The sequence below is a fragment of the Sparus aurata genome, chromosome 11, assembly GCF_900880675.1.
Source record: "Sparus aurata chromosome 11, fSpaAur1.1, whole genome shotgun sequence".
NCBI lineage: Eukaryota > Metazoa > Chordata > Actinopteri > Spariformes > Sparidae > Sparus > Sparus aurata.
In genome coordinates, this window is record NC_044197.1 from 13,909,630 (window position 1) to 13,935,229 (window position 25,600).

Sequence of the window (25,600 nt, forward strand, 5' to 3'; positions counted from 1 at the left end):
TTTCATTAAATCAAACAAAACACTACCGGGGACCATCAGCAGAGCATCAATTTAAATTACAACAAACAGAAATCTAAAGAAGACAGACTGTGTTCATACTGCTATCTGCACAGGGAGCTTCTCCTCTTCGCCAATTACACTAACTTAAAAGAACAATATTTACATTTTAGAAAAAACAGAGAAAAAACCTCTTCTGGTATCACATATGTGTGCCAAAGAGAAACCTCTTTATTCTTCTTTGTTTGAATGTTTGCCGTCCATCTACGACTCAGTAAGCCTATGATGGCTCACTTGCTACATAATTGATTGTTACTTTATCTAACCAACATTCCAACAGATTCTTTGTTTACCACCACATGAGACGGAGACTCAAACTGAAGAAGATTTGACACTTTTGGTTGAGCAATGATGATTGACTGTTGCAGATTATATGAACACCCGTGAGCATTACAAACACCATGAACCATCTGAGCACCAAGTGTCTCGGTAACTTGTAGATTACCAAAAAGGAAAACCAACCTGACTTTGTGGAAAGAAACAACTAAAAAACCACACAATGTCAGCTGTTATTTGGCCCTGTGATGCGAGGTGATGCAGCCTGACAACTGATGCAGGCAGACAAAGACGAACTTGGCAACTCTGTGTTCTTTACGCAAAGCTTGAATCATATGTCCTCAAATTTGCATCATAACTGAGGGTGAAATTACAAAATCAACAAATCAGCTCTTTTGGCTGTAAAAACACACACACACACAGTTTCTGCAAACCAAGAAACAAGGACAGAGAAAAAAGTGAGGGTAGTGCTACAGATAGAGTAGGAGACAAAGATAAAAATGATTAAGCACAGAGAGGGAGAAAAAAGGACAACAACAAACAGAGAGACAAGGAAAGAACGAAAGCAAGAAAGGAGAAGGAGGCCGAAGAGGACAGTGACAAGCCCGGGAGGAGGAAGATGAGAGAGAGAAAGCAGCTCTGTATAACACGGAGGGAGCTGCTTGGCAGGGGAAACGTTTGGCATTTGGATAACAAAGCAGATAGCCAACATTCTCCTTTCAGTCCACAGGGAAAGAGACAGGAGCCGCCAAACCTGCTGCCCACTGTATCTTACAGAAACATGACACACAGGCACACACAAAAAACACCACTCACCTTAAATGTACCATACTAGTTTCATTCACACCCAGATGAACTGGCTCAGCTAAAAACATTGCACCCCTGCATATTCATGTTTCAACATTACCTCAAACGGAGCGAGTAAACGCGGAGGAATTATTACATTTGTTTTGTGTTTTGCAAGTTTGTATGTTTGTTTGTGCGTGTTTGGCAGCCTGCACTCTCTGATAAACCTCTGCAAGTCACTATGGATCAACAAACCTGGAATAAAAAAAAATTTAAAAATGTTTATCGTTCGCTTTCTCCCTCTGAACTCCCTCATCTTTTTCTCTCTTTCGCCTCCGGGGCTCACTGTGTGCGTGAGTGTGTGTTTGTGTGTGCACGTGTGTGTGTGCGCAGTACCAGAACAGGAAGCAGAGATAGCTTCAACAACACTATCCACAGCGACTAACAGATGACTCTGCAGCTCCAGATACAGATACACATGCACACACATATATTTATACGCAGGCTCGAATATGTTTATACAGCGAGCATAAACATCCTCAGAAACGATGCGCTCATCTCTCACCTGGAAAATACTGGCTCCATATGGTGTCCTCCATGCATTCAACAGATTGTCTTTTCCTGTGCTCACAAACCACTTGCCTGAAATAACACAGACAACAGAGTACTGCGTGTTAAATAAAAGAACAAAGGGGGGGGATTTGAGGCACACCGACTGTTTATTAACTGCATAACAATGTGTGTGTAGTGAGCAGTGAAAAGCGCTGAAACCAGCCCAAGTTGTTGTGCGCATGTGTCCATACCGCAGTAGGCGAACTTGAGGGAGAGAACGCAGCTCTCGTGCAGGTGCAGCTGGTACTTGTCAGGTTTGGAGACGTGCAGGACTTCCACGTTACTGCTCTCCATTCCCACAGCCAGCCACTCGCCTGTCGGACAGTAGCCCAGGGAGAAGATCTGGGAGACAAAGAGGGGGAGGAAAGAAATCAAAGAGGAAGGAGTGGAAGTAAAACGGAGAGGGGGAGAACACAGAGGAGGGGAGAGCAGAAGATAAATGGCGCAGAAATGAAAACAAAAATGGGGAATGGGGGATGAGGGAGGAAAGGAGATAAGGTCGATGAGAGAAGGAGAACAATGGAGGGAAGTAAGGAGGACAGATGAAGGAATTTAGTAGGAATGAGGGAACGAAGCATATCGAGATGAAGATGATGATTGAGAACGAAAAGGAGAAAAGATGGTGGAGAGTTTAAAAAAATGAAAGAATGGATAGAGGTTAATATAGAGTGAGTTAATAGATTGGTAAGAGAAAGAGAGAAAGAGGGGGAAAGTGGCGACGAAAGTCATTACACGCCGGATCGAAACAGTGGTCAACTCCGTAGCTGTGTTCTGACGGTGAGGAGTGAACGAGAGGGGCAGTGTGTGTTTGAGAGGACGCCTGTGAGGTGAAATCACGTTGGTGTTTGTCGATTTGTTAACTTATGAGGTGAGCTCTGTGTAGATGCACTGTGACGACCCTGTAGTGTGCTGTACCTGTATGTGCGTGAGACGTACGTACTGTTTACGATACGTGTGGTGCAGGTGCGTATAATAGAGCTGCAATCATCGGTCGAGTCATTTAAAAGAAAATTAACCTCCTAATGTTTTGAGAATAGATCCATTGTTTCAGTCACTTTTCAAGCCAAAATGTCAAACATTTGTTGGTTCTAGCTTCTTAAACGTGAGCATTTGCTGCTTCTTTTGGCCATTTATGGGTTTTGGACTGTTGGTTGGAAAAAGGAAGCAATCTGTTCCTGCTGCAGTTTGTGTTTGTGTTGAGCTGTATACCTGAGAGTGCACATGTGTATTTTACCTGCGAGGTGAAGTCGTGTTGCTGGAGCTGCCGTCCCTCCCGGAGGTCCCAGCAGCGGACAGTGTTGTCCAGCCCTCCCGTCCACAGTTTGGTGCCGTCGTTGGAGATGTCGATGCAGCTTGCCCCGTCTGTGTGGCCCTGGAACTGCCTGCGGAGAGGAGATGCACAAACACTCTACAGACTCTGCATCCTGTGTGTTTCTTTGTTTCTTTTTTTCTCCTGGAGGTGTCAGAACAAATATATTTGAATCCTTCCCTCCCTGTAGCATCTACTGCCTTCACCCCACCTACACCTAATTCTCCTGTCTCTCCTCTTCCTCCTTTGCTTACCACAGTATTTCCCTCAATTCCACTTTCTCCTACCAAGTAAGAATTTGGATGCTTCATCTGACCCATATCTCCTAAGGCTAGTTCACCTCCCCCAACACACCTTTACCTTAGCCGAGGAAATCCCAGACTGCAGCGATTTTCCCTCCCTCCCTCTTACATATTTTATCACCTTTTCTCTCTTTCCCTCATCTCTCCTCAAGAAGTTACTGAAATATTTCCACATCCTCCAGCCTTTCACTCCCTCTCTCCTCTGTGCTCTCCCCTGGCTATAACCTATTTGTGGAATCTTTTTTTTTCTTTTTCTCCTTCCAGTGTCCTCTCCTCCCCCTCTCCTCTTACCTGACCAGAGTCTGGTTGTGAAGGTCCCAGACCACGATGTTGCCATCGCTGCAGCAGGAGAAGCAGACCTTGTTGTCTGGGGAGATGGCCAGAGCGTAGCAGGCGGGAGCAGACGACGTCAGCTCCGCCTTGATGCGAGGGGTGGGCGTGGCCAAATCCCAGATCGACAGCGTGCTGGCCTCACCGCCAACAATCAAGGTTCGCCCGTCGGGGAGGATTTTACAGGAGCGGATGTAATTATCTCTGTTCTGATTGGACAAGAAGAAAACACAGTTAGCTTACACTTGACGTGGATGCGGGGGAAAATGTGTTGATGGCACAGATGGTAACGTGATTGGGCATATTAAGGAAATTAATGTGGACATTTTGATGTCAGTTTGCGAAATTGGGGAGGAAAGATGACACAGGCAATAAAAACAAATGAGCTCAGTGAATATACTAAATGTACACGTTTGTTTTGCATTGCCTGATGTGAATGTTTCCCGATGTACCCATGTCTATTTTTAACACTTGTGTGTTTGCCTGTTTGATACCATTCCTTGTGCCTCACCAGACAGTCCAGCTGGGCCATGGGGCTCTTGCTTCCTGGCTGGCTGATGTCCCACACCTTGACGCAGCCCTTTCCTCCGGTGTAGACGTGGCGCGTCGAGGTGCTGATGGTGACGGCGCACACCACCTCTCCGTGGTTCAGGCTGTGAATCTGACGGGCGTGTCGTGGGATACCTGGGCCCAGCAGGGCGTCAGGAGGAAAGGGCACCGGCTGCATCTGCCCATCTGCGCTCACGTGGAACGAGTAGGCACTGTGGAGGAGAGAGAGAGAGAAGAGAACAGAAATATTTCAGAACTGAACAGCCAGAGCTAAAAATAAAGAGTTTAGAAGAGCAGAAACTGCAAAGGAAATTAAAGGACTGAAGAAGACAAGACAGAATCAACCAATCAATGAGCAAGTGAAGCAGGGGAGCTACAGGTAAATATACATCCACACACAAGTCAGAACGCAAAGTCGTGAAATCTGACGACACCCTAATGGCCTTGCAACTCTAGTGATATTTGCCCGAACTCCGGCAATTACTCAGTCCACTGTAGCTGTGGGCGGGAATGCATAATGGCAGATTGTGTTACAGGGCAGAGTCAGTGTGGCATTGCTAATGGCCGATCAATACTGGAGCGGTTGGAAGCCAAGGCTGTTTTATGATTTCAAATTAGCACCGCAAGAATGAATTGCTACTCTGCAACAAATGACAAAAACAACACAATATTCTCAGTCAGCAGAGCCTGTGTGGACTGTGTGACACTTCCACAGTATCTACAGTGTTCAGGGTCAATGTGCAGCACTGAAAGGCCAAACTGCTCTATTTTTACATATTTCATTTATTATTAATCACTATTAATAAAAAAGAAAACTAACTATTTGAATGTCTAACAGTGGAATATATTGCAAGTACACATAACCTCCCAGTTTCATTCCAAAATGTATTATAGACAGAGGACACTGCATGATATGTTTTCAAATTACATCCCCATACTGGATGCCTGCAGAAACACAAACTCACGGTTTGCCACCGGAGGAACCAGGCAGAGAAGAGGACAGCCCGGGGGCCCTCAGGTGAGACCGAGAGTCATACGCCACCTGGTGGGGACAAAAGAGCGGAGACGCAATTAATGGCTTGACAAGAGAAAACAAAAACAAAACAAAAAAAAAGCAGCAACTGTTTATCAGCCTGAAGGCAGAATCATTAAAAAAGTGTAGCAAGTAAATACAAAACTTATGCAAATTAATTCAACAGAATCTATTTTTTTAAAAAGATAACAGGAACAAATTTCATGTGGCTAATAACAAATCTATGTAGACAGAATCATTCTACTATGAAGCAGAATTAAAACAATGGGGCGATCAGAGTATAACACAAGTCTGCACTGTGAAAACTGTGCCGAAGTGTGTGAGTGTGCTGACACTGATATGTGATGTTGTGAGCATACTGCCATTCCCCAGTGTGATGACAGGGTGGTGAACAGGGCACTGCAGTGAACATCCTGCCTTACGGCTGAATTATGTGGAAGTCTTGTGGGAGCTACGTGCTGAGGCTACATTACACAACAGTCCCGTGACAGCTCACATGCACATCAACAAATATGTAACTACATGTCATTGCTACATGGGCTCCAGGAGACAGTAAATTAGACCGCTTGGCTGCTTTGTGTTTTAGTTTCTGCTTCTGATGATCATAACTTTGAGTATGATATGAATGTGCAACACTACCTGATAATGCAGAACACATTCATCTAAATTTCAGCAGTGCTATGACAGTCTGAGGGTTAGATCTGATGCTCAACTATAAATCAAACCTTGACAGGGAAGAATAATTTGGCCTTTACTCACCATGGGGCTCCGGGAGTAGGCGTTGGCTGCTGCGCTGATTTGTGGGGAGAGAGTCAGAGCCCCGCCGAAACCTCCTGGGCTGGCAAGCTCCCCATTCAGTCCTGCGTGGGACACCACGCCAAAATGAGCCGGGTATGAACCGGGGGGCACAGACATGGGACTGCGGAGAGCTGGGGAGGGAAGGAGAAGAGGAGGGACGGATTGAAGAATGGAAATAAAGAGGGGAAACAACACACACGCTCCGTCATAGAAAGGCTGAGAAGAAGGTAAATTCTTTCATCAGAGTTTATTAGTTTTAAGTTTTGGGCCAAGGAGCTGTCAAGCACAACCATAGTTTTCGCTGTTGGTCACAGCAGTAGCAGGTAGCAGTTAAGAGCCCTGCTCAAGAGCACTATGGTAACAGATACAGTTGGTGGATCTCACTTGTTAATCTTTAAATATTCAAAATGTCAGTCCTGTTTGTTGTGTTTTACTTTGCTCTATTCAGGGATGAGATTTTGGCAAGAGAACCATAACTCACAAGGCAATAGTGATGTCATTGCATAAACAAATGAGGAAATGGAATAAAAACAGAGGGTCAAGAGGACATGGTATGAGGGGAAGAGGTAGGCTGGGTGCAAATCCCATCAGGGTCATGACAGCCAATTCAAGGAGTTCTTTGGTCCAAGAGATAAACATCAAGTAATAAGTGATGTCATGCTGATTAACTTTTCGAGTCAGTGGTTACACAAAAACGTAATAAATGTTTATAACAGTTAGAATATCAAAAGTATCTGTTTTCAAGCTTGTTTAACAGTCTCACCGAGGGGGTCTGCACTGGATGCTGCTTTGCTGACTAGACGAAGGCAGGAGGTGCTAGGACCAGGGGCTCCTGGTGCTCCAGGGGTTAGGGCCTCACGGTGGGATGGGGAGGGGGTACCAGACTTGGACAATGGTGACTGGGACTTATCCATCTGTAGAGAAGTCATACGAGATATATAATAAATAAAACACATGGCTGATCTGTCATGGGACCTTTAAGTTCTTGTTTATTAGACTAAGTGTCAGCTTTTGACTGATCTTAATGATAATAGAAGAATTTGTCTGAGTCCTACAGCCACAGGTATCTGTGCTAGTGATCCATGTAGCTGCTCAACTTAGTTTAACAGGACAGGGATTAGTAACTGTACAAGTGTTATGGGTTGTGCAGTTTTTAAGTGCTTTTATTCCCATAGTTAAACACCATAAATGATGGCGTAACATGGAACAGGAATGGACAACCTTAGGGTACAAAGTGAATAGACAGAGTAATTCCTAACAGTCTATCTATCTTACCTGTGCAGGGTCCTTGGATTTCCCTGGGGTGGGGCTGCGGGGGTTTGGGGTAGAAGGGGCCTCTCCTGTGCTAGAGGAGCCCGGGAGCTCTTTCCTCAGGGTCGGAGCTCGGTCTAACCCATTGCCGTGGGGGGAGTGAGGAGGGCTGCCCACAGGAGAGTTTGGCTCCTCAATGACAAAGAGAAAGGAAAAACTTATTGAAAGTGTAAACTGGTGCTCATCTCTCTTCAGTCTCTGAGGGTCACAGTGCTTCAACTATTATATTTTTCAGAGTTATCCTCAAGTCCGTTTGACAGCACTTCATCATGATGACATTCCCTGTCGATCCCTGTCCTTAAATTAACATTTCAAAATAATTTTATTTACATTGAATTTACATTTTTGAAGAGCTTTACTACAGTGTTTTTATACTCTCCTCCATATACTTTGCTGCCTATAAAATATGTATATCTATGTGTATAGTATGTAATGCTGTTCAGACTAGCATGCAGCCACATTTTTCTGTCTGAAGTAAGAGAAGTAACCAAGAACGTCCTGAACCCGACTTTAGCCTTCCACATTTTGCCTTACCCTGCGTAGTTGTTACCATGGTTATAACTAGCCTGTTAACCCTAATTTATTCTTTATACACATGTACATATCACACACATTACATATATTTATTCTTGCACCATATTTTTAACCAAAAGAACTTGAAAGCAAGTTTTCAGTTGAACTGACCACATCCTACCCAAACCCGGAAATCCATTTCCTGGAAGAATCTTTTAGTTTCTGTGTGAATGATGCTGCCTCGCAATCAATGCAACAAATAGGTGAGATGTTTGTTACCATGATAACTTCCCACTGAACAATCCTTCCTGATAAATGTATAAATCACTGTGCAGATGAGTGATACAACTTTAGAGATACCACCCTACAACACCTCCAACTGCAGTTCCATATTTAATGTCTCACCTGAAATAATATGCCCCTTACATTTTGTACACACTTATTGCCTTTTTCTTTTTTGCTCTTCTCCTTTCTTTAACTATCTACTTCTATATATTTTTTTTATATTTCAAGCCACCACGGGAGCTTCCCCGTTCTTCCTCTACTTTGTCTTTTATTTTCTGTAAGTCAAAAAACTGCAGTTTCTACAGCAAAACACGTCTCTTCTGTGGGCCAGCATAGTTTCAAAATACCAAATACATAAAATGCTGCAGATTCTCACTTAACGGATACAGCATAAACTCTCCTGTCACAGTCTGTGTTCTGATTTGTAAAGGAGTTCAGGGCTCAGGGAACATTTACATGAAACAGTAGAGATTGTCACTGTCGCTGGTACAGTAGTGTTTGGACCTGGAGATAATGTTGCTGTTACAGCTGCTTTCATCACTGGAGCCACTGTTGAGCCAGCGCTGCCTCCCCCAGAACAGAGCAGAGTGCTGGAGTAAGCACTTCTCACTGGGTCACAGTGATCAGCACAGACATTTTAGTGCTTAGTACGCACACACACACACGCACAGACACACACACACGATCATATACTCAAACAACCACACACATAGACACACTCATGGGCATAAAGAAAATGCACACATGTACGCAGTGGCTCCGTGTGAGTTCAAACACATGCGTATACATTCCCTCTAAAGCACACACATGCGCACGCACGCACGCACGCACGCACGCACACACAGACCAATCACAAGAGAAATTCCCTCCCTTTTTCTGCCATTACCCACATTTGTCACATTTCTCTTCTTTCTTGCTTTTGTACCAGTTTCTAAATCACACAAGAGACCAGCTCTGCTTTTTGTGTGCTATATCAAAAACAGAGAGCTCAGATAAAACATATTTTGGTACACTGCGTGAAGTATTTAAAGAACTAAAATATTCCAGGGACACAAACGGCTTTGCATATATTACACAAACCAGACTGCATTTATTTAATGAAAGACAGGAGGAGAAAAGGGGGGAAGGTGGAGCAAGGTGAAAGAGAGGGGAAAGAAAACAGACAGTGAAGAGATGGAAGAACAGAGGCTTGAAGAGGTCAGAGAGAGAGAAGTGTAGACCAAGAATTTGTGAATGTGTGTGTGTGTGTGTGTGTGTGTGGATGGACACAATTCGCAACACAAAAAGCAGCAGCTTATCATGAGCTTACATAGGAGCTCTTCCTATTTACAAGGAAAGTGCAGCGGAAAGCTAAACTAGCTACATATCTGCTGACTCAATTCACATTTCACAGATCTAAACAAAAGACACACACACACAAACAGGCATGCACACACACACACACACACACACACAGATGAGCCAAGGTTATCATAGAAGACATTAAAACACGCAATATAACAAGCAAGAAAACAAAAACTATAAAATACAATGCTGTGTGTGTTCATGCTTGAGTGTCAAACTGAAACGATTAGTTGATAGTCAGACAATCAGGCTATTCTGTGGATATTTTAATAATTTAGTTGTTTTTTAAGCATAATACCGAAAGTTCACTAGTTTTCAGCTTCTCAGATGTGATTATTTGTTACTTTTCTTTGATGATATGAAAACAACTCTCTCCATGGATTTTTTTTCTGTTAAAACAACTATTTTTTGACATTTTACAGACCAAATTATTTATCTCTTAATCTGAAATATAATACTAATAGATTTTTCAATAATGGAAATAATTGTTAGTTGAAGCCAAGTCTGTGTAAAACATTTGGAGTGTATGAAGTAAAATAATAATCATTGCCTGCAAACCAACTGAAATAAAACAAAAAAATCATCAATTAGCAAATTATGACATTAAATCTATCCAGTGTTTTACTTAAGACAAGGGACTGAAGACTTTCTTCAGGCAATTTTCCAATTAGGTTTATTTGTGGCTTTCTCTAAATGTGAAAAGTAAGTCGGGATGTATGTTCTTTATCAAAGACTGGTAAAATACTCAAAGCATTAAACTAAATGAAATCAAAAAGAAACATAAAAAGGATTAAAAAAAAAAGATCAAATCTTGCAAAACAATTAAAGCAACAATGAATGAGTCAAATCAAAATAAAACATATAAAAAACTGACCTCACACATTTACACTCTGCACAAAAACCAAGATCTGCGTGTGAACTGAACTATCGACAGCCAGCCACACAGACAGGCTTATGGAGAGGACAGAGGGTGTTTCCAAAGCTGTGGCAAGTACATCTATAGTCATTCCAGCGAGCAATACCGGTCTTCCCAACATTGCATTCATGCTTTATTCATGTGTGGGCTGCAACACAGTGTCAGGGAGCTTGTGTTGGATAAAGGCGGCTTGTAACTTGTGGCTTTGTAAGGAAATCAAAGATATTTTCTGACAGCGATGCACAGCAACCCTGCACAAGGATGTAGCTGTGAGGAGGCTTTTGGGAGAGAGAGTGAAGTGTGAGTTCTGTGAGTGACTTAAGATATTTTCCAGACGTAGAGATGGAAAATTGTGAGTAAACATTGGTAGTGAAGGTGGAATATTAATTTGAAGTAGTCAGAAGAAACTATTGACTATTTTGTGAGTATGGTCACCAGTGGATGAAGTTCCTGGGAGGTTGGCTCATTAATAAACTTTTCCATTAAGCAATGACTGTACAGAAAATAACCCATACGTCCCTAATGGGTCACTTTCTTTATTATAATATTGCAGGTAAGATACAAACATAATCATTTTCTACCAGCTTTGCTTGCTAAGGACTTAAAAGAAACAACCCATCGCAGTTAAAAAATGTGTTTACTGTGTGATTAATTTTCATCTACAAGACAAATGTTCTCCTTTACAGAAGGCACAACCACAGATTATGCTGTATAAATGAGCACTTAGCTTTAAAGATGATGCAAGCTGTTATTTCAGCAGCTCTGAAATAAATTTGTTCAAAGAATAATATGAATGAAATCATATTATCAATGAATAATTCAGTTTTTAGCCTATTGTGGACTGTCTAAACAGAACACTAACAGTAACATTACAAAAAGAAACTCTACCGTTGTTTATTAAAGGGTGTTTACAGGTCTTGGGGATAACTGCTATAAATGTGACAAAAGTAGTATAAGGAATTTGTGGCTCCAGAGGAAACTGTGTAATCTGATAAATTGTCTCCAGTGATGTCGATCAGTGGCTAATTTGCATTGTGGGTGAGGCACCCTTTTTTGCTGATATGGCAAATTTCTTAGCAAAAACTAGTCTATTTACATACCCAGCAGGCCCATTGGAGTAGTTTGTAGTCAGGTTTCTGATCACTGTGCTAATATGATACCAATATTTACACTCCTTTTAGCTCTGTTTTGGTCTCCTGAGGGAAATATCTGGCTCTTTAGCTTCATAATGCTGCACAACAATCACCAGCCTCTTGCTAACTTTGCCTGACTGCCATTTGTTGCTGAGCAGGTAGTGTACAGCGGAATTTATTACATGTTTTTCACTGAAAACAGCTGCCTGCTGTCGCTTAGCACAAGGTTGATGAGAGTGAAACAAAACTGTAAAGTTGTGGGCTGTGAAATCTTTTTTTTTTTTTTTAAGTCTGCGAAAGTCTGTAGTGCTGAGGAGAAGAGCTGAGTCAGGTGATAGCTCTCAGTTGATTTATCACTGCAAGCTACAAGCTTCACATGTAAGAAGTCATGTGATGCATTATTGATTATAGCCACTCTGAGCGTGAGAATGTGAACGGCCACTCACTTCATTGGAGACGTCCACTACGAGATTGTCTTCGCTCTTGTCTCCATCACTGTCCTGCGGAGAAAAATTAAGATGGCAGCATTAGTCGCTGTTCTTTCTCCCTATCACCCACACAGACACGCACACACATATATATATACTGTACGTGTATATATTGAGAACTTTAATAATAAAGCTGGCAACACACACAAGTCCACACACACGGATCGATATATCAATATCACTAGCTGCTCTTTGCTTCCTTCCACTGGCTGCCCACCATGCAACATTTAACACGGCGATACCGTACCACTGTGTACCATATATTCTCACACATCTCCTTCATACAAACACTGTTTCGATCCGTCTCTTGTTCACACACACAGACACACACTGTTGCTCTTTCTCCATCCGTGGCACATTTTCGCTCCTCGTCTAGCCATCTCTCTATATCTATCTCCCTCTTTTTCTGGGGTGAGAACGATGGCACTTAGTCACCATGGCAACAGCGCTTTGATGTGATCATGGCCTGATATTCCTATTGACATCAGCGTGGAGTGACATCAGTACCTAATTATACAGAACCAAAACAGGGCTACGTCTACAGTCTATTCCGAGAACAAAAAAACAGAGAGAGAGAGAGAGAGAGAGAGCAAGAGTGCGAGAGAGAGAGAGAGAGAGAGAGAGCAAAAGAGAGAGAGAGAGAGAGAGAGAGAGAGAGAAAAGTAAAAGGAGGTAGACAGAGAAAATGAGAGACAAACTAAAATTGAAAAGAAAACAGGAAGAAGACAAGGAAGTGAGAGTGAAAGAGGAAAAGTGGAGAAATTGAGAGCCGGGGATAAAGAGACAGAGAGAGATACAGAAGAGCAAAACGCAAACAGAGAGAAATGGGGGCTATAATGCTGCTCGACAGACAGAAAGAGAAAAAAACATTCAGAAAGTGGAAACTACCCATGCTTGTTCTCGCTCGGAACTAATGGGAAGATTTGGACTGTGGTTGTGGATGCCAAACTGATTTAGCTGGAGGCCATCTTGCGCAGATGGACACCCAGTGTCAATCAATCCTCCAGACTGCAAACACACAGCCATCTAATTCATTACAGCTATCTGCCTTGGCCGTCTCTCCTCTGGCATTGTATCGCCTATGGCTCCCTGCTCTTCTTCACCGGACCCATCCAAACCAAACACTGCTCTAATTGGCCACAGGCCCCCGACCCCTGTGTGGGCTGTAATGTCATGGGTGATGCCACATATACACGCAACCACCCAGACGCAAATGTACTTTCTGACATTACTGACGTCATTTCTATGTTCATTTTTTCTCGCTGTATCCCACATGTGCTGTTAAAAAATTACTTTTCAGTTTCTTTCCATGTATCACTTCAAGCTAAAAATCTTTCATCATTGTTTAAGATTATTTGTGGAGCATTTTCCAACCTTATTAGGCCCAGTGCACACGTATATAAGTCAGTACAGAAACAGGGATTTAAAAGAGGGACAAATGTTTTTGCCCGCTTTCAGAAATAATCTTTGTCTATACCAGGAGTCAGCAACCTTTAATATCAAAAGAGCCATTTATAAAAAAATCTGTCTGGAGCCACAAGTTATCACCGAAAAAGTCTAAATTGGCACAAAAGAGCATTCATTAATATTTTCACATGTGGCTACTCTGCAGTGGGCTATTTATTCTCATTATTTACTTGGGATTTCCAATACAACAATACCATGTTTTGGTGCAAAAGTTTAAATGTATACTGTGGAATAAAGTAGCTAGCTTTAAAAACATTAAAAGTAAAAAAAAAAAAAAAAAAAGGAAAAGAAAGGAAAAAACAGGCTACTGTAATTGTCCATCTCAATGTGAAGTAATGCTCTTGTTATTTTTCTTTCCTTACAGAATTCAAACTGAGCCCTGAGCATAAAGCACAACAATATCAGGGTCATTCAATTCACTGACAAAATCGCAGCTTGCTAGAACAGATACTAAACTGTGCGTAGGCTATGCATTTTCACAATCAATGAACGCAAGAATTACTCTGGGCCTACAGCAGTGTGTATAAAAATAACCTTCATCATTCATTTTCATGTAATTTTTTGTCAAAGTCACAGGGACCTGCTGCAGAGGAGCAAGAGAGCCACTTGTGGCACCAGAGCCGCAGGTTGCTGTGTCCTGGTTTATACTAATACACCTTAGAACACATGTGACATAGCCAATCATGTATACTGGGCATACTATAGGGATGCCAGTGTAAACAGAAAACAGATTGTAAACTCTGTGGTGGTTTATAGAAAATACTATGAATGAGGAGAAACATGACTGCTCTTCAAAGAATATGAAGAGATAATGCTATTTTTATTAACATTGTCAGCAGCCTTTTCTTCAACTCGTTTGTATTGATTGTGTTATCAATGTCTGCTTGTGTCTGTTTCCAAAATTATAATAGATACTCCAAGTTCACATTTTCCAAGATTTCCAGACACTAATAAATAAAGCCCAATTAGGAAGCAAATGTGAGTGTCCAGTCATTGTTTTCAATTAGCTCCGTTTCTGCCAGCCCAGACGTAAATACAGAAAATGACGTTTCTGAGTACCTCCACCTGGGAAAGAGTTTTCCAAAAGTTTTCATTGACCTTTAACAATATTTACGTGAAAAAGAAAGGCAGAAAAGGCATTTTTAGAAATACCCTTGTTCATTTAGACAGGCCCTTAGACAGCAGAAGCAAACATGAAACAGGAGAGAGACAGGTACAACATTAACAAAGTCTGTCGGCTGGAAATGAACCAGCAACGTTTTTTCAGGCCATGCGGGGAAACCATGTGGCTACAAACCAAATCGTTTAAGGACAAGGACACACACATCACGTACATAGGAGTGTGGCGCAAGCGGCTCCTTGTCATCACAGCGCCTCCTCTTTGCCTCAGCGCCTCCCTGAGAGGAGGAATAGCCTCCTGACGGGCCCTGGCGCTCCTCAGGTGGCTGACTGTCTGTCGATGATGCTGACTTACTCTGGAGGAAGACATGAAACATCTTTTTACTTGCATAAACACATAAAGCACATCCACATACGTCAGTGTACTGGTCACAATGTAGATATAGGCTTGGATAAAGCACACGAAGCAGGAACACAAACATTCACAGAAAGCCCCATAAAAACCCACATGACAACATTACACACACACACACACACACACACACACACACACACAGCAAGAACAGCAGGCGTAAGCACAGGTGAAGACGTAGCCATGGAGGCACACAAGTCAGCCTATACAGCTAATTAGTGCCCTCCCCTCGACACACCAGTCCTCATGTAAAATATGACTCTCATTATTGGGCAATAAAGCTGTGCCGGCATATTTACAATACAGCCCGTCCTAGTGCTCAGCACTCTGAAAAGCCCATCAAAGCATTGTGTTGTGTTTGCTCTTGGGCAGGGGCCAGAGGTTCGGTGAGGGCCACTTGTCATTCTCCGTCCCCTGCTGTGGGGAGGACAAGAACAGTGAGGGTTTAACACACCAATGAGTCACACAGGAAGGAGCCCACGGGCCGACAGGAAAGAGTGCTGGACAGAGGAGAGGAGAAAAACCACACAATGGACCTCAGTGCGGCTCAAACAAAATTCCCTCTCTTCTTTCTTCTCCTCCTCCGCAGCCTTCTTCCCTCTTCTCCTGACTTCCTCTCTCCCTGTCCCTTTTTTCCCCTCCATTTAAAATTCCAACATGTTTTACTCTGACAAATGCCAATTGATATGCATCTCTCCCTCCCCTCCCCTCCCATAACGCCGTAATGCTTGGCTAAGTTCACCACAAACCTTAACTCATAAGAGAAATATTTTCCCGGTGCTTAACAGTCAGCATTGTGTTTAGCAATTAAATTATGCTAAGGGTTTCATTGCAGATAGAGAGAGAGGGAGAGAGAGAGGGAGGGAAAGTTAAGTCAGTAGCCCTCTTAAATCATTTTCATTTCACAATAAAAACCAGAACAAAGACTTGCTGGTATTTTTTAACAACCTTCTCTCCCTAATTTTCTAGTTTTTATTCTTCCTCTTTAGTGTCTCTCTTTTTCCTTTTCCAATTTCACTCTCCATCTCCCTCTAACCCCCCACCCCCCACGTGTTATCAACAGTTACACTGATGAAGCCCAGCTGCCCGCTGCAGCCAGTACAGTAAAGGAGTGTTCACACGGCTACCATAAAGCATCCACAGAGAATAGGACAAACCATGGACGTCCACTGAATTTCAATCAGGCCATTTGCACTGCATTAATTCTCCAGGCGATTAACAGGGACTTCTAACTACAGTGACAGAAAATATGTGCAAAACCTGTGAGGCAAAATGAACACTTGTATGCACTTAATCATTAACTGCATGTTGCATTAACTTGATTTTTCTAAAGATGGATTTTGTTTTGCTTTGTTTTCACCATCACTAATGTACATGTCACATCTCAGTCACTATATAAAGTCCTTTTACCAGAACTTGTATAAGATGAAAAGTTCCACTGATATTTGCAGCAGTTGCTGATATTGATACAAGGGAGTAAAACAATTCTAACATTAATATATCTCAGTCTTTTACACTATAGTCAGAGGTCAGGGTGCATGTATCTGTCAGACTCATCAAATAATTCTTCTATTAATGTTCAACAACATTGTGTTTTTTGGTACAAGTTGTCACCAGTTGAGCAAAGACAGAAGGACTCCCCCTCCTCAGCCCTTTTTGTTCCTAATCGCTTCTAGAGAAGAGGCAGTTGTGCAATTGTACACCAAATATTAACTAATGATATCACAGAGCAGGTTCTGTTGGGAAACATCTTTTCAAATGAAGTTCACTGGTGTGACCTGTTGAGTAACATTTGGTGGTTCTTTCACTTGAGACATTAGGGAGCCTCCTGTAGATTTATATACTGAATGCATCTTAAACTCAAGTCAGCATTTTCAAGCCAGACTTGCTCATTTCTACAGACACTAACTGGTGTGTTTTGGGCAGCTTTTGCTGGGTTTTAATCCTGTCACTTGTTCTGTAAGTCCTGTAGATTACCAGAACATTTGTGTCGCTGAAATACAAGCAGTTGCTTGACCATCCATTCATTCAATTTGTACTTTCTTCCAGATAACAGTGAAATGCTGTGAACTCAGATATAAGTGTGATGTAGAAAACCTTGCGACACTCAAGGTTGATAGCGCAGAGTGGCTAATATGCTGGTGTTGAGCTGTGCTACTACTGGCGGAGCTCCAGCAGTACGGAGCCGTTTTTAGAGCCCTCTTTACAGTGCGTCTCCATTTCCATCAGTTTATCACTGTCTCTCTCTCTCACACACACACACACACACACACACACACACACACACTGAACACACTACACAACTACTCACCCTGCTGGGTGCTCCCTCTGGGATGGGGCGGAGAAAGGTATGAAAAGACAGCAGAGTAGAGAAAAAGAGAGTGAGAGAGGTGAGTAAAGGGGAAAGAGAGAAAGTTTGACGTCAGTCCTGATAATAACAACAGTCCCCCAGTCAGCCAAGGTTAGGCTGAACCTCGACGGCTCCTCTCTAATAAAGATACAGACCCACTATTGTGCCTGATTCCAGTCTCCTCTCTATCTTCCCCTCTCTCTGTTCTCCAACCATACAAAGCACGCTGTCTTCCCCTGCTGCCTCTTTCAGTGCTCACTTGCTTTTCACTCATTCTTCCTCTCATATGCAATAACTGAAACACACACAGCTGCAGACATGCATAAGCTCTCACACAGATGCTTAATGCTGCAATATGAACACATTGATCTCTCTATCTCTTTCTCTCTTTAGTCTCACTTCTTTCTTTACTTTTTTTCTTCTAGCTCTCGGTTTATTCATGAGAAGTCTCTCTTGGTTCGGTGCCTGAAACAGAACGCAAAGATAAGATATTCTATTGGGGTGAATGAAAGTTCGTCGGTAGAAAGCATTTCTCCTGCATTTACTCAAGTGCTATGAATACGTCTGTCCACATTATGACAGCAATCTAAACAACAGGGTTCAAATTCAGTCCAAAAGGTGACTCACTGTACAAATGATACAAAAGCCTGACACAAATGGATAGTGTATAGTACTGCTTTGCATTTTATCACGTCTAAAATGATCTATTTCTTATTCTGTAGCTGTGGTCATTTCATTTGTCTGCCCATTTCTACAGAATACATTAAATTGAACTAAACATGCAGAAATACAACTATGTAATGAATAAACAATAACTTTTGTGTATGTGATATGTGATGATTTCTTTCTAGAGTCTATTACCCCGCCTCACTTGTAGTGAACCTGCTCGACATCTTCTCAAAATATCCAATAATGCCAACGACTCTCAGTAATGAAACCCTTTTGTTGTGCACTAACCTGAAACAAAAGCATTTACACATATTTTTTTTTACAATATGATATAGCAGAGGACTACACAGTCAAAAAAATCAGCATTAACTACAAATACCACAGTGTTTCTCTATTATCAATCAGAACAATCTTACTATAAAGTTTGGATCTTTAAACTGTGACTCTGTCTTCTTCTATGACATCAGGATGCCACTGACAGAAAGTTTTAAGATATGAAAATATTTTAAGAGACACAACTTTTTCATTTCATTCATGTATCATTTATTTCAGTATTAGACTCAAATTAATAATTTAAGATTGACACTTCTTTACCTCTGAGATGTTCAGGGTCAAGGTGGTTGCGCTCATCTTTGGAGGCAAGGTGTGCCGAGACCCCCAGGGCTCCTGTCAGCGCAAGAAGCCCTGAGCCCCCCGCGCCCAGGGACAGGCCGGATGGGTGTGGCGTCAGAGGGATGCCAGGGGCGTGATGAGACAGGTGCTGGAGCTGCTGCTGCTGTGGCCACAGGGAAAGAAGGGAGCGGGGAGGGAGGGTTTGAAGAGGGACGGTGTCATACAAGGGTGGATGGTTAGAAAAAAAACAGGTAAGAGAAGACATGGATAGAAAATAAGAAGGAGAAAGTGACAGAGAACAAAAGAAAGAGTGAAAAGGGTAAGAGGAAGTGAGGGTTGTGTTTGGAATAAGTTGGGGGGAGACACAGAAAAGGGAGGAAGTAATTTAAATCAAAACCACATACAGAGAGGAAAACAAGATAAAGGAAGAAAGGATGTAAAAGAGATCAGTAGATGAAGAGGTGAGAAAGATGGACACCAATAATGAGAAAGAGGAAGAGGAAAGAAGTGGAGAAGAAGTGAAATGATCAAGGTAACAGGAAGGTGAAGTAGGTGAACAAGGAAGCAAAGAAGCAAAAGAAAGACAGAGAGACAGTGAAAAGAGTGAGGTGATGAAAGGGATTAATTATGAAGGAAAGGCAGAGGGAGGTAGATGGAGAAACAGGTCAAGGGAAAACACAGGGAGGTTTTAAAGAGAGGGAAGAAAATGTTTGAGTCAGAGAGTAAATGATGGGGAGCAACAGAGGGGAATCATGGAGGAAGAAGTGAAAAGTGAAGGAGAATTAGATGAGCAGGCAGGAGAAAATAAGTGGAGAGGGTAAATGAGCACAGGAAGAGAGAGGGAAAGTGTGCAGCACAGAGAGCAAAAGATAAGATATAGCAAAAAATAAAAAACAAATGGGAGAGGAGAAATTAGGACAGGGCCATAGTAAGAGGAAGAGAGTGATAAGAGATTACAAAAGGAGAGATGACTCTGGGTGAAATCCAGAAGGAAAATGAACAGAAAGACAAAGAGAAAGTGTGGAGAAAAAAATAAAGAGGATGGTGGAGGACAGAGAGAGTGGAGAGCAAAGGAGTAGCTGAAGATAAAGAAAGGCTATTATCCTGAAGGGAGCATTATGATGTGTTTGTGCGTGTGGTTGTCGTCTCGAACTGCTGTGTTCGAACACACATACACTCACATGAGCACACTCTCTCTCTCTCTCTCTCTCACACAGACACAAACACACACACACACACACACACACATACACACACACATACATACACACGCACACACCTTAGAGACAGTAGTGTTTGTAGTGCTGGGAGGAACAAAGGGCTTTAAGTAGACAGTAATGTGATCAGTGCTCAGACAAGCTCTGGAAAGCCCCGTCTTCCAGAGCACTCAAGACCATCACTGTGCCTGTGTGTGTGTGTACACATAAAAGCATGTGTGCACACAAGCAAGTGTACATTGCAAGCGTAGGTGTAATAATTTTCAGTATACCTCATATAAAATGTATGTTCTCCAAAAATCTTGAAACTGAGCTGTAATCAGTGCAGTGTAAACCATACACTCTTAGTGGACACATAAGAGACACGAAAGCTATTGACATTAATTGTATTTCTCAATACGAATTGTTACGTCAGAGGTTGAAATATCCAAGGTGAAATTTTTTTAACTTTCGACCTCCAAGCATTCTAGGTACACTAAGCCAAAAGTGGACCTGACTGACCGTAACAAAACTAGGTGTTTTTTTGGCAAATGCAGACAAAAACCAATGCCTTCAGCAGCGCAGCCTGCTTGCATTATTAACAAAATAGAGGACCGAAAACAACACAAGGTGACAGATGCCATTATACATAATTTTTTAATGGCACATATATACTTGGAGACGTATCTATTTAATTCACTAGCTTTACACAAGTACTGTGGTCTACAAATATACCCTATCCCCTCTCCATGGTTGGTGCAATTGTTGAGTGATGTCAAGACAACTGCTCCCTCTGACTTCGAGTGACGTTCCACTGTACATTTTCTAGTAGGAAGTTGGAAATTCTCTAAACAAGAACAACCAAGTCTTTGACTGGGAGCAGTGATTCATTAGAATTTGGTTATATTAAGTTGTATCTTCCAAAATTAGTCCAAACTAATATAGGACATCGCTACATCGCAGGTGTTGCTGATCATTATGTTGATACGACAGAAACACACTCCACACTCTGGATGTGATGCCGGTTAACATCTGATTCAAACAGGTTGGCTACAGAAAATTTCAAACACACATACTTCAAAAATAATCTCTTCAAAGACCAATTTCCTATCTGAAGATCAATTTTTCTGATCTACATGTTTACAGACCAGTGATGAAAGAATTTAATCAGCTGACTGTCAGATCGGTTGGAACATCCTCAGTTAATGTGTGTGTTGTGTAGGTGTGTGTTTGTGTTGTCATGACGAATGGAGGTGACTCACCCCGATAATGGCGTTGAGTTCAGCCATGGTAACCTGCTTGGCCCTCTCCACTGCCTGGACCACCTGTTGCTGGTGCTGCACACACAAATTATATACACACACACACATACACATCAAACGCCATAGAAAGACAGTAAGGAGACAGGCAGGTTTTTTCTGCTTTAGTGTATATGTTTCAGTATAAAGTGTAAAGTAAACGAATAATGAATACAGTAGGTACACAGCAGGAACCATTACATGAGCTAAAGTTGAGGAAGGTGTCACAACATCTAAACTCTGCTTGTACTGGGTGTATAAACGTAAATGGATTGGGCAACCATGCATTCACACACAGCTCAAACACTAACAAAAAAAAGTCACACCAACAGAAACACACATACAGCCAGATACGAACGCACACTGACACACACAGATGTGCTCAAAGCCACACTGACTGAAACCTCAGTTCTGTTTACACAAAATCCCAATGTAATCAGTCACGCAAACGCAAATATGCATGTGCAACAGTGCTTGTGTACGCACGCACGCACCCACACACGCAAGCACAAACACACACACACACACACACACACACACACACACACACATACAAACACACACTGTCAATATTGATCAAACTAACAGAGCTGTGACCATTCTGTCTCCAGGGAGCCCACTCATCAAAGCTCACTCACACTAACGGACAAAAAGAAGTGTGTCTGGAGGTTTGTACTCCCATCTACACAATCGTACATTCAACCAACACACACCAAAGAAAGAACAAAAAGAACACTACACTTACACACGATGCACATGTAAACACATACACAATAAAACAATAGTATCTTCAATGATCCTGCACCTCTTACTTCTTTAGGTTGTATTAAGCAAATTAAGTAAAAGCCATGACATGTACAAACATTGGATAGATAATGATGTTGCTGAGTAATAAGACTATGTGAAGTAAATCTTTAAAGAGTTGTTTATATTGAATTTAAAGCAGCATTATGTAGCAATTGGCATTTTGTGTGATTTTGCATCTCCCACAGTTTCTGAGTGCAACACCACTCACGTAAATACAAATCACAGGTCTGTAATAATTTGTCAGACGTAATGTAGGTGCTAATTACAAACTCATTACGTTATAACAATGTTGAAAACTTGTATGTTAAAGTAACCATGTAGGTAATGCTGTGATCCTAACCTCTCATTGAAGTTACTTAGTTGAGAAGCAAGTGATAGGGGACAGAGTGGCTGAGACAGACACCACTCACCCTATTACAAGACACTGTACAATCAAAATTATTTTTAAGCTATTACATTACGGTAAAAAAGGTTGAATAATGTTGCTTTAAAAATAATGGGATCTAAAAGTTCAGAAAATAATGTAGTTTATGAAAAATTAAAGCCTACATGTGTTCCTTATGCCTACATTTTCTGTATTGTTTTACATCTACAGGAATTTGTTTTATATAAGTACGTTTTGACCTGGTACACATCATTTGGACAAAACCACATGACAACATACTATAAAAATTCAGCACACAACATGATTAGGCCATTAGAAATCAGGGGATATCAGGTGACATGAGGATCAATGTTTCTTTGACTTTTTCCTTCATTGTTTTCAATCTGATTTGCACAAAACACAAATAATTCTCTCATTTAGATATAAATGAGATTTAGACTCCTTTGTGCCCTCCCTTTGAGAGCACAAAGGTATTTTACTGTGCAAACAAAATTAACCACAAACTGTACTAAGCTCTTTCATGCTTATTCAGAATGTTTCAAAACTAGTTTTTACCCATGTGACATAATTAACTGAATTTACATATTTGCTTGGATTTGTTTTATTTAATGATAAGCCAGATGTTTTGAGTTTAATGAAGATATATTCAGTAAATTGAGGGTTTGTAATACATCAATAGAACTGCTGATTGATTTGCTTTGAAAATACATAGAACAACTTGTTGAGGCAGCTTGCAATAATAGGGATGAGCTCTCAACAGAAACAATTGTCAAGAAAACGTCATTAATATGCAGAAAACTAGTGCATGTTAAATGTCTACACCTCAAACTGTAAAGTATTTACTGTAACACAACAAACCCACAGACTCAAAGTGGTCCTGAACTAGACAGTCACCTGAACCCAACTTGAGCCTGATGTAGTTGTCTGAGCTGGTGAACTGAGCTTGTGTTAGCCTATTGTGCAGTTGCCATAGTTACAACTTGCGTGTTTAGATATGTACAGTGTGGACGACTATGAAAAGTCTTTGTTTTATGAACGTATTAAAGATCCATAATATAGTCCATAATATAAAGGCCTATATTTTACATATATGATCATGTACATAATCATACAGAACTAGTAAATCATCAATTGGCGACCAAATCTGACCCAAAACTGGTTATAACTTGTTCATTTCTGTCCTAGCTCAGGTCAGGTATCCATGTTCTTTCATTATTGGACTATAATTAGTGATGCATTCATGTGTTCACTGTTTTAATGTTGAAAATGTAAAAGTAGAGGATACAAGTATAATATTTGGCTCTTATTGCAGTATAGTATAAATATAAATATAATATATCAAGTATAAATAAGCAAAAAAAGTTCTTGAGTAAGATACAAGTACGTCAAAGTTATACTTAGGTAAAACGTACTTGAGTAAATAGATAATAAAAAGTTACTTTTGGGTTGAATCAACTCATATCGGAACAGAAAACTTTTAAACAAACAGATGTATTGAATTGTGAGTACGGTGAAAATTGTATTTCTTCAATTGTAACTTCTGAATTATTGTTTCGTCTTTAACCTTGCTTGTAATGCAAATGCATCCATTCTGGGTTATCTGTTATTACGAATACTAAGAAAATATGATATAGCACTGGAAATGTGACTAATTGACTCCTGATTATGCAAGTTTTTTGTTTATGTCTGAGTGTGTCTGGTGGTGGTGACACTTACCTCTTGAGAGAGGAAAGGGATGATCTGAGCACAGATGGCACTGAGACGCTTGACAATCTCCGCCTGCGATGGAGAGAGAGACAGAAGGTTAGAGAAATGGATATATGATTGTGCTGCATACGGTACGATAATAAGTACACAATGAAGGGAGAAGATGATACACATTAACGGCACATTAAGCCTCTGCAGCATTAAAACACCTTTCTAATGAGCGCCGAGTTCTGTTAGTGACAAGGAGAAGAGTGTGGGTGAATGTGGAAGTGAACAGCAAAGGTGGAAGAATAGAGGCAGCACTCCAGTCATCATCTGGTCTTTTAGTACCATCACACTCTCATTTAGCTCGGCCTCACACACTCTTATCCACTTCAGTCTTCCTCTCTCACTCTCTTAGTCTCTCTCTCTCATTCTCTCTCTCTCTCACACACACACAAACATATGAGCGAACAAACACACATTCACACAAAGCAGAACACATCTAAGATTTCTCTCTCAAGCTCTCTGCCTGTCACAGCCTGCTATTCAGCGCCATTACTTTTCTCCATTTCCGAAAAACTCGTAAAAACCATAAAAATGCTCTTTCTTACCCCCAGCCCACACACACACACACACGCACACACACAGAAACACACATATGCACACAGAAACATCTCGCATACACACAAGCACACGTGGCAAACCTTGTAACCATCCGCAGAATAAAGCAGCCTGCGCACAAACACATAAAAACATGAGCACACACTCTCTCTGTGACACATACATGCACAAACACTCGCACGCACACACACACACACACACACACACACACACACACACACACACACACACATGCACTGAACCTCTGCGGTGTGTCTAATTCTATCTGTCTGAGTGCCCTCAGCCTCATTTTGTTCTCTTCTTCACTCAGCCGTTCTCTCTTTTTCTACAACAGCTCTCACACTGAGCCATTATTACCCTATTCATCCTCTTCCTCCCATCCCTCTGCTCCCCCCTCTCTCTCATCTCTCCCTTGCTCGCTTTGTCTCATTTTCTCCCATCTTTCTATTTTTCTATATTATTACTTTCTCTCCATTCTAATTTATCCTCCCTCCTTTCTCTCAGCTGCCCTCTTTTCTTCCTCTTACATCAGTCGCTCTCTTGTGTTTTTTTCATCTTTCCTTTGCTGTCGCACATTACTGCGGCCATACTACATGCATACATTTTTATTTTTCCCTCCCTCTACCCTCCCTCTCCCTCTTTCACTTTTCCTCTTTTTTTTTCTCTGTATCCTTCTATCCTCACTAACACATGTTTCTGGCACTTGAAGATACTGTAGGAGAAGAGAGAAAAAAGACAGCAAAAGGGCGATGGAGGGCAGTGCAGAGACTGACAGGGCTGTATAAACCATCATGCAAAGTCTCTCCCTCTCACTCTCTCACACACACACACACACAAACACACACACAGCGGCTGGCCTGTCACTTACAGCCAGTCTCATCATGACTTCATAAACTGGCTATCACCAGACACACAGCTCTGTTCCAAGGACAG

General features: G+C 41.6%; 1 protein-coding gene across 2 annotated transcripts in view; it reads right to left on the reverse strand.

Annotated features, from left to right (window-relative positions):
* The window catches only part of tle2b (TLE family member 2, transcriptional corepressor b), an 83,216-nt gene that overhangs the window by 4,766 nt on the left and 52,850 nt on the right, over positions 1-25,600 (reverse strand). Inside the window, exons 5-19 of one of the 2 annotated variants that reach the window (XM_030432812.1) lie at positions 24,074-24,136; positions 21,130-21,204; positions 18,654-18,834; positions 17,352-17,368; positions 14,844-14,984; positions 12,001-12,054; positions 7,328-7,495; positions 6,816-6,966; positions 6,014-6,183; positions 5,187-5,263; positions 4,184-4,433; positions 3,634-3,881; positions 2,966-3,113; positions 1,923-2,073; positions 1,685-1,761 (exon numbers count right to left, since the gene is read on the reverse strand). In XM_030432812.1, the coding sequence (XP_030288672.1) occupies positions 1,685-1,761; positions 1,923-2,073; positions 2,966-3,113; positions 3,634-3,881; positions 4,184-4,433; positions 5,187-5,263; positions 6,014-6,183; positions 6,816-6,966; positions 7,328-7,495; positions 12,001-12,054; positions 14,844-14,984; positions 17,352-17,368; positions 18,654-18,834; positions 21,130-21,204; positions 24,074-24,136 (1,971 nt within the window). The remainder of the gene's footprint in view (positions 1-1,684; positions 1,762-1,922; positions 2,074-2,965; positions 3,114-3,633; positions 3,882-4,183; positions 4,434-5,186; positions 5,264-6,013; positions 6,184-6,815; positions 6,967-7,327; positions 7,496-12,000; positions 12,055-14,843; positions 14,985-17,351; positions 17,369-18,653; positions 18,835-21,129; positions 21,205-24,073; positions 24,137-25,600) is intronic. The other variant, XM_030432813.1, reaches the window with a different exon arrangement.